Source organism: Solanum stenotomum, chromosome 1, assembly GCF_019186545.1.
Source record: "Solanum stenotomum isolate F172 chromosome 1, ASM1918654v1, whole genome shotgun sequence".
NCBI lineage: Eukaryota > Viridiplantae > Streptophyta > Magnoliopsida > Solanales > Solanaceae > Solanum > Solanum stenotomum.
Window position 1 is genome coordinate 33,955,995 of NC_064282.1, and position 10,394 is coordinate 33,966,388.

General features: G+C 31.7%; 1 protein-coding gene across 1 annotated transcript; it reads left to right on the plus strand.

Moving 5' to 3' along the window:
* The first annotated feature begins 3,940 nt into the window (after nucleotides 1-3,940).
* On the plus strand, nucleotides 3,941-5,048 carry LOC125852551 (kirola-like). The gene is made up of 2 exons (XM_049532279.1): nucleotides 3,941-4,127; nucleotides 4,792-5,048. Exons 1-2 carry the CDS (start codon nucleotides 3,941-3,943, stop codon nucleotides 5,046-5,048), a joined length of 444 nt encoding a protein of 147 aa, XP_049388236.1.
* The last annotated feature ends 5,346 nt before the right edge of the window (nucleotides 5,049-10,394 follow it).

The following is a 10,394-nucleotide window of genomic DNA, read 5'->3' on the forward strand; positions in this document are numbered from 1 at the left end:
ATGTAAGGAAGTAGGTCTTACCTATTAGTGACGCATTTTAATGCTGTGAGCCTAGTCCAAGAGCAGACAACATCACTAGTGGGTTGGACCTTTACAATATGGCACCAATGTAAACTAAGTCTTGTATGTCAGTTTGTACTACAAATAAAATGTGCAAAAGAATTATGCAGTTGACAATAATATTCAGAGAGTAAGAAGCAATAATTCAAAGATAATTGACAATATCTTTCAAGTATTTCAAAGTTTATTCAACTGTGTATAACATGATTTTTATGTACGTCAATTTTATAAGTTATATTGAGGAATACTAAATAATGTCATAAATGGTGACATTAACCATTAAGATGATCATGAAGGTTATGATGGTTTGAGTTACAACCATTGTAATGAGAAGCAGTGGAAATAACTTCTGAGAGATTATGGACATCCATCATAAGTGTAATATTTTTCATAATAGGATGGATGTTATTTTATTTGTTATATTATTTAAGTGTTTGATAAAGTTATTACAAGATTAATAATAATGCAATTGTCCTCGTATTTTGATGATGGTAAAACTAATAGTTGTGAATGTATCTTCATCATCTTTTCATTAGCAAGTACATTGACAAATTTTAATTGGAATAAAACCTAATCTTCGATCGCACTAGTAACATGTGAATTGTATGGTAAGTACTATTCGTCCTTAGCCAGATCAGGTTTGAGTCCTCCATGGTACGGAGTCACATTTGTTAGAGAGCGCTTTACCCCTTAATGTGAGACTTTCCGAAGCAAATTTAGATTTAGTCAGGCTCCAATATAAATACTGGACACCAGGGAAACCAAAAATAAAAAAACATGTGAATTGTGATATACATAATACATATAGGATTAATAGTTATTTCCATCCCTAATTTGTTACTATTTTAGCAGTTTGCACCCTACCTACCACCCCCTCCTCCTCCTTTTCTATTGACTTGCATGAATCCACCACGAATCAAGAGGTTAGGTCCCTTAACTATACTAACAGTAATAAGAATAGTAAAGCTTAAAGTAAAGAATAAGGATATTTTCGTAAAACCTACTTGCTCAAGAGAGGAGAAAATCATGACCTGTCACACATAATTTCTCAATAACTCCACTAACTTCAAGTGACTTGTAAATATATATTCCGGTATCAAAAAGGGTTGAACACTTAATCCTACACCTTGTAACACCTCTATTACGATACTCTAAATAATAACCCTATTTTCCACTATATCAACTATATACCTCTAGTTAACACATACTTCAATCAAACACACCATGACTAAATCTAGCCATGAACTCTACTTTAAAATGATTACAACTGAAATGATCTATGGTCCTTTATAGTATAGGAATATATATTTACAATCTTTGAGCACACTATACTAAACTCAAATGACAAGGTGAGACTTTCTGCAGATAACTTGATTAGGTATCTTGCTGTTCATATGAGCGTAGTACTTTCTTAAGAAAAAAGGCTTTTGCTTTTGATATTCTTGATTGCAAAACTAGGTTGTTTCTTCTCAAAGTGTCCAACATAAGATGTAAAAGAACAACCTTGTAGTACACCATTGGTTGAGAGATCTGCGCCTCTATTGTTGTGCCTACCTACCATAACATGTGTGGTAGCTTTACAGCTCCACTCCACTGACTTGTCCTTGATGTCAGATCCCATAGTGCGTTAATTTATCAAAACATCATAATGTAACATCATTCTTCATTTTTTTTTCCTTTTCCTTAAAAAAATTTCTCATCTAACATCTTTAATTTCTTTTGTTGTAAAATCATTTGAAAGATCACTTATGAAATACATAATCTATCTTTTTAAAAAAAGGCAGATTTAGAAATTTGAAGTAATGGTTCCATTTTATTTATCCCAAATAATTATATATAACGTATAATCATTAGGTTGAACACACACCAAAATAAAAATAATCAAGTATAAGTGAATAACTGATTAAAACTAATGGTAATGATAATACGTAAACTATAATAGCTATTATATTTAAAAGACCATTATATATTCACATTTTTTCATTTTCATCATAACTATGAAATGATGATTAAAATCAGATTGAAGTCTTTTTTAGTTTCTAGGGATTTATTTTATTTGTGATAAAATATTTTTGAAGGTTTTTCCATTTTACCAAAATAAAAATAATCAAGTATAAGGGAATACCTGATTAAAACTAATGATAATGATAATACGTAAACTATAATAGATATTATCATTAAAAGACCATTATATATTCACATTTTTTTCATTTTCAACATAACTATGGAATGTTGATTAAAATCAGATTGAAGTCTTTTTTTTAGTTTATAGGAATTTATTTTATTTGTGAAAAAATATTTTTTAAGTTTTTTCCATAAAAGTAAAATGTTATGTAGCACATTATTTTTTAAAGGGAAAAATGACAAATATACCCCCGAACTATCATAAATGGTATGTCAATATTCTTCGTTATGCTTTAAGGTCGTAGATATCCTTACCGTCATTCTTTTGGGTTGTGTATATCCTTGAAGTTAATGAATGGACACATGGCTTCATCTAAATGATTTACCTGATTTTTTTTTTTACCCAAAAATTTAAAATCCACCCGACCCACAACCAAAATGGGTGGTGCCAAAATCCACTCTTCATTTTCATCAAAAAACCATCCCTCTTCTTCTCAACCCACCATGACCATGGAATCAAGAACTCATTTTGAAGAAAGAAGATGACTTGTTCACTAAAAGTACTCTCTTATTCACTTTCACTTCAAACTTTGTATCTTCCCCATTCCATCCAATTTCAACATGTAACATTCCTTCAAGTTTTGTCAATTTGGTGTCTTTCGAATTCTTTAAATCTGTAGATTTTATGCTTGCTAAAAAGAAAAAGAAAACTTCATCTTTATTTAGCTTAGTAGGAATCTATGTTATTGGGTGTTTTGTACATTATCTATTTCAAGAATATTTTCAATCCCTTTCAACAATAACAAATCAATTTGAACTTTAAATTTTTGATTTTATTGTAGACCCACTTTAAAGCTTGAAGCTTTGTCCATCAATGGTGATTGGTGTAGTATTTTCTCAACTCCTTTCAACAATAAACAGATAGATTTGAGCTTGAAATTTTCAAGTAGATCGTAGACCCACTTTAAAGCTTGAAGTTTATGGTGGTAATATTTTCTCAACCCCTTTTAATAACAATAAATCAATTTGAGTTTGAAATTTTTGATTCGATTGTAGACCCATTTTTAAGCTTGAAGCTTTGTCCATCAATGGTGATATTGTTTCCAACCCCTTTCAACAATAATAAATTGATTTGAACAAAAAAAAATTAAATTGGTTTCTTGATTTTGATTGAAATAATATGCTTCTGTGTTTTTGTTTGTGAGATTTGAAGAATGGTGCCAATGAAAATGAATTGAAGAACATTTTTTCTTGTATTTGATATTTAGTGGAGATGAACAACTATGCTTTTTATTTTTAATTTTAAATGTCATGGTATTTTAATTTTGGTCATGGGTGGGTAAGTTATGAAAAATGGGTGGGTTCTCAATTTTTTGGATAAATAAAAAAATAAAAAATTATTTAGATGATGCCATGTGTCAATTTGTTAGTCTTAAGGGTATAGACGATCCAAAATATTGACGGTAAGGGTATATACAACCTTAAAGTATAACGAAGAGTATTAACATACCATTTATGATAGTTCGGGCTATATTTGTCTTTTTCCCCTTTTTTAAAATAGATTAAGGTGTGTATCGCTAAAATGTAATATATTGAGGGTGCAAAATGTTATTAACTCGTAGATATGTGGTTAATATATTTTTTACTAGCTAGCTATTAACATTTAATTAAAAATCTATATAAAGATTACAAGTTTTGAACATTTTCTCACACTCTTCTTTTTACAACTAATTCCTATTCTTGAGAAGTAGAAAATATGGGCGTGAAAGGTAAGTTAATTGCTTCTGTGGTGGTGAAGTGTGGCGGACACTCGTTTTATGATATTTTTCATACCAATACTCATCATGTACCCAAAATAAGTCCTAGAAATATCAACCATTTTGAGATTCATGAAGGTGAAACTATGAAGGCTGGTTCAATTGTTAGTTGGAAATATAATGAAGGTAACACACATTTTTCGTACTCTCTCTCAATATGATTTACTTGCATAAATCTTCTATATTTAGGAGTATTTCTTTAGTAATCCTTTTGCTTCAAGAAAGGAATATAACATCTTTTGTTGGTAGGAAAAAGTATTCTTAACTAAAATTATTTTCACTTTTACAATTTTTATTTTACTGGCACCAACTAACACTTAAATATTACTTAATACTTTTTAGTAATAAAAAGTTCATCAAATTAACATATTTATAACTTATTAAAATTATTAATATTAATCTTTAATAGCAAATGCTTGTGGTAATCTATCATTCCATCAATCAAATTCAAAAATAAAATTTCCAAATAGTTTGCAGAAAAAGCTTTTCCGTTTAAAATTACTTTTGTCACACAAATATAATATGATCAAAATTATAGTTTTGCAATACTAATCCTGATATTCTCTACAATGTTAGCTCTTCTTTTATGATTTGGAAAGAAAACTCCACTCAGAAAAGATAGACAATCCAATATATATGAGCCCTACTTAATTTTCCGTGAAAATGAAATTGAGGAAAAAAATAAATTATATAAAGATAATATTTTATAAATGTTTAAATATTTCATGAGAAATTAAACAGATGAAATATTAATAACATCTATAATATTTTGTGTTTTTAATGATAATAGCTGGACAGAAAATGTACATGAAGCACTTAGTTGAAGACGTCGATCCTCACAAGAAATCAATCACATGGAAACCGATTGAAGGAGATTTATTAGAGTTGTATAATTACTTTAATGTTATAACATCTTGTGACTATCAATGGACTACTTGGACAATTGAATATGAAAAGAAAACTGAAGACACACCAGAACCCCTCATTCACTTGGGTTTTATCCTTGACCTGACCAAGGATGTAGAGGCTCACCTTCTTGAAAAGTAGAGTATATATTGTGTGTGTGATGAATAATTGAATAGTTGAGTTCTATCTAGTATGTGTAATGAATTATGTTGAATTAAATATATCTATGTGTTTGTGTAATGAATAATTGGCTAGTTCTAACTAGCATATGAAATAAATAATGTTATTTTTGATGAACATATTGTACATGTCAATATCCTTATATGGATGTATTTATAAAAGCCAGTATATGTAATTTAGTATGCAATTTTTAATGATAACCTCATTTTCTATTGTAAAGTTTCAGATTGTGTTATGAGATCTTGTGTCAATGAAAAATATCACTTAGAACTTGTTAGCATGGTTTTAGTTGGGAATCAAGGATGTTATTATGAAGTTATTCTAAAGTTGTTTTTTTTTTGATGATTTGACAAATTATGGAACCTAGTATTGGTTCTGATCTCATAAGAGATTGAGAGGTTCAGGCAATGTGAAAGTGATTGTTGTAAAAGCTGCAAGCACTACTACAACTAAAGTGATTGAGTTATGGTGTTCCAAGTCACTTTTTCTTTTTAATCTCTAATCAAAAGGAAATGACTCTTTATTATGGTCTACGTACTTGAAATTCGGGTAAGAAATTCTATTAACCGAGGGGAAGATATTAGGCATCCCTCGAGTCTCATGGTTCTAGCACGGTCACTTTTATTGACTTATACTTATCTTAAACTATTTTGGATATGTGGTTACATGCTACGGTTTGCTTGCATTTTTCCATTGTTGAACTTTTATTTGGTTTCAACCTAGATGTGTAACCGCATCTCGTTCATTAAATAAAAAAAACTTATTTTATAAAATAATTTTTCAAGTACTTTTAAAAAAAGAACATTGGTGAGAAACAATTTGTATTTCACTATACTATCTAAAAAAACAATATAAAACAACAATTAATGTTTGATCAAACTTTTTAATTAAAGCTTTTAAATATATTTCTCAAAAGTGTTTATTGAGAAATTTATTTTTGGGGATTCTCTTTATTTTGTTTAGTAGACAATTTCTGCAATTTCCTAAAATCACTCATTTTTCTCTCACTTGATCAAACACCCCGCTCTTTTTTAAATGGGAAAATTGTATGAAATAACAAATTATTAAATTAAAATAATGTTATAGCCATAGTTTCTTTTATTTGTAATTCGCAGCAAACATTCCATGTTTTTTGCCATCTCATATGTATACCGAAATATACAAATACAGTACCCATTTGTATACCAAAATATACAAATGTAGAAACCATTTGTATACCAAAATATACAAATAGACCGAAATATACAAATGCAAGACCCATTTGTATACCAAAATATACAAAGAGACCGAAATATACAAATGCAGGACCCATTTGTGTATCGAAATATACAAATGTAGGACCCATTTGTATACCGAAATATACAAATAGACCCAAATACAGATTTTTTGTGTATATGTATATCGAAATATACAGATTAATAGTCATAGCAAACATAAAGTTTGTTATGGAGCACAATTATACAAACTATAGCTATAACATACAAATATAATTTGTATGCTTGTTATATGCGAAAGTTGCTCTTTTAAAATAAGCACTTTTGGAAGGGAAAAAAATAGGACTTCCTCCAATTTAATTTACTTGGCCTACTTTCTCTTTTAATTCGTTTTTTTTTTATATAAAAAAAATGACCTCTACCGTTTTAGCAACTCTTTGATTTGATACATTTTTCATATCTTTAAATTTAGACTATAAAATTTAAAAAAATTCTTTATTTTCTTAAAATCCGTATAAAATCAAAATAGGCCAAATAAATTGAATTAAAGGGAGTAAATATTTTTAACCTCCCAAGAACTTAATAAAACTTGAAGGTAGAAAAATTGTTTGAGTATACTCCATTCAAGTAAAACATTTAAAAGTATGTAGGTAAAGAGAATATATTAGTGAAAATAACTGGAAAAAAAAGAATACGAACAAGAACAAATAATATGATAATCGGAAGTAAAAAGAACAAGAGGTAATCAAAATGGAAGCAAAGAGACAAGTGATATGGATGAATGAATGTCATTTCATTTCATTTGAATGAACAGGAAGAGTCACTCTGTTTTCAGTGTCAATCAATAATTCCATTACAATTTACAAAGAATGAAATATGAATTCGACAAATGTGTTTCTCAGTATTCATCATTTCTTGAACTTCCATTTACAAAGGATCAGATATGAATTCAGTATAGAAATACGAATCTAACTTCAATCCAATTTAAGTATTCAACATTTCTTGAACTTCTTTGAGTACTTTCAGAAACATCAAAAGTGTTCCTTAGCTGCACCAGAAACAGGGGAACAATCTTTAATCATAAATTATTCACGAAACAGGGGAATCATTCAGAAACAGCAAAAGAAAGCTTTTCTTGGAGAAAAATTAAGAGAGAATATATGTATACCATAAGTAAATAACGAGTAGAAAAGAAGGATAACGAAGATTAAAGCGAAGAGAGTAATGATCCAATTGATGATCCGAATTCCTCTCATAAATCTTCTGCGAGGGGATTCATCCATTGGATGATTATCACCACATTCAGTCAACCAGTAGAACATTATTTCATCCATTCTATCCTTCCACAATAACAATTTCATCAACATCTTCGATCGATCAGTGCACAATATTCTTCTCTTTTTTTTTTTCTCTCTGTAAAAATGGGATATGCGATTGTTATGTGAGGAGTAAGTAAACTACTTGTTATAGTTAGTTAGTTAAAAGTTCGTTTTTAATTTGTTCAAATTGGCGCCATTTCTTTTTCTTCACTACCTCTGCCACGTGACTTTTCTTCTTATTACATTACATTGTATGTAATTCATTAAAATAATGTGGAGAGAAACAAAGAGTTGCAGGGAAGAGTGATTTGTGGAGAATGAAAACTTGTGTTCAATTCATTAGCTAAGTCATACATATATACAGAAAACTGTCATGAATTTTAGCACTAACAGTGTAACAAACTAGTCGACTAATAGCTGCAACTAATTAACTAATTTCTGATTTAGCTAAAATCTAATACTCCCCCTCAAGCTCGAGGTTGAAGAACATTGAAAACTCCAAGCTTGGTCATTAGATAATCATGTTGAGCCTTGATGAGAGCTTTGGTAAGTAAGTCAGCTTGTTGGTCCTTAGTATGAACATAGACCGGATCAATCAGTCCTTCCTTGGCTTTATCCCTTATGAAATGACAATCAATTTCAATGTGTTTGGTTCTTTCATGAAAGATTGGATCGGCAGCTATTTGAATAGCTGATTTACTGTCACTAAACACCTTAACTGGTTGTCCAAGCTTAACTCCTAGATCCTTGAAAAGACCAAGTAACCACACAGTCTCAACCATACTTGCTGCCATGCTCCTATATTCTGCCTCTGCGGAGCTTTTTGAAACTGTTTGCTGCTTCTTTCACTTCCAGGAAATAAGAGAATTCCCAAACTTTATTTCAAAACCAGTAACCGACCTCCTAGTATTGGGATTGTAGACACATAAATTGTATTGGATCAAATTCATACAAAATTTGAGTTAAATCCATGTTCATTTGGGTTGAATGATTAATTTGGGCTTTACAAATAAATAAGTCCATCTTATTAAATTCAAATCCAAGGTCCATTTCACCTTGAAGCCCAAACTCATGCCACGTGTCACGGGGACTAGGCATCCAAGACCAACAAGGTGACGCCACGTGTCCAAATGAGGTGGTAGTCCTAGTCAAATGCAAGAACCAATCACAATCCGCCAAGTGTCAAAATGACATCCTTTGGCCAATCACAAGCAACCTTGTCCACCCCCTACAACTATAAAAAGGGGATGGACATGACATTCTAAGGGTATCAAGAAAGCTCTTCAACAAGCATTCTGCAATTGGAGGAAGCTACACCATCAACTACATAGCTCTTCGAAGGAGTCATCAACAGAATTCTTCCCGGAGATCGACTTGAAACGACGAAGCGCTTTTCGACGTTCCTGGAGATCGAAAACATCTCAAGTAGGTCTACATCATCCAACATTTCGAGAAATACGCTACTGAAGGCCCTCGAATCTTGGAGAATCTTATCAGAGAGAATCAAGAGAACAACAGAATTGTACTCACAACGATTTATCAATAAAAATAAAAATTTTCTTTTATTTATTTTTCTTGCAGTTGATTTTCAGCGCACAAGAAAATTTGTTGCGAACAAATTTGGCACGCCCAGTGGGACCGATTCTGCTCTTCATCTTTTTCTCTTGCAAATCAGAAACTACAAAGGCAACTACTGCAATGGCCTTCAGAAAGAGTGGTGATTTTTCATACAAGGACTCTACTGATGTCGTATCTATTGATCTCAGTCATGTTGGCCCGATTACTCGGCGTAAGTTCAAGAACAGTGGGCTAGATGGATCTGAATACTTCACTTCTTTGGAGACGATGAAAAACAACAAATCTCATACGATGGTCGTAAGTGCAACACCTAGGGGCAATCTAGCGTCTGTGTTCTTTGGAGAATTTTCTCAAATTGGCTCCAACTTTGGTGAATCTGAAGATTCAATGGATTCTACAACTTCAATGAATGTCAATGCTTTGATGGCTGACTCAACTGACATGGAGAGAAGTTTGCGATGATGGAGCAAACCATTGAGGCCTTGAAGAAATCTGTTGATGACAAAAATCTTCATATTGTTCAACTTATGAACAAGCTGGAGGCCTTCTGTAATGACCCTCCAGGTCATTTTTAAATCAAAGCATTTATTCCATCGTTTAGAGCGTTCCTGTAGCGACCCCAAGTTATTTATGACTTGCTGGCACTGACTGTTCAGTCGCCTGGTCGTTCGTTTGGGTTTTAGGCCCGTTTCCCTGTTTTGGAGATTTTATAACTTGAAAAGTTGACTTCGGTCATAAATTCAGGTAAAATACCTCAGAATAAAATTTTGACGATTCCAACAGCTTTAGAATGGCCGAATTTGGCTGGTAGCATGGTCAACACGAGTATCGAGGCAATCGGTACGAGTTTAGGGCCATTTGACATTTTTGCCCTTGCAATTTGGTCTATAGTTGACTTTGGTCAACCTTCTTGGAAGACGTGCTCAGATGAAAATTTTGACAGCTAGGTTAGCTTCGGAATATCAATTTTGGTCTAGAACGACCCTTTGTTCACTTCCCGAGGCTTTAGATGCCCGTTGTGGAATCTGGCTCAAAATGATATTGGGTGTGGGACCCACTTTTCATCGAAGCGATCTCCAATGGAAATTCCAACTTCACCGTTGAGTCTGAAATATCATTTCCAATCAGATTCCATATATGGTTTGTGTTTTTTCGACTCCGAACGAGTCCGGAACTTCGAAATTTAAGTTTAAAAA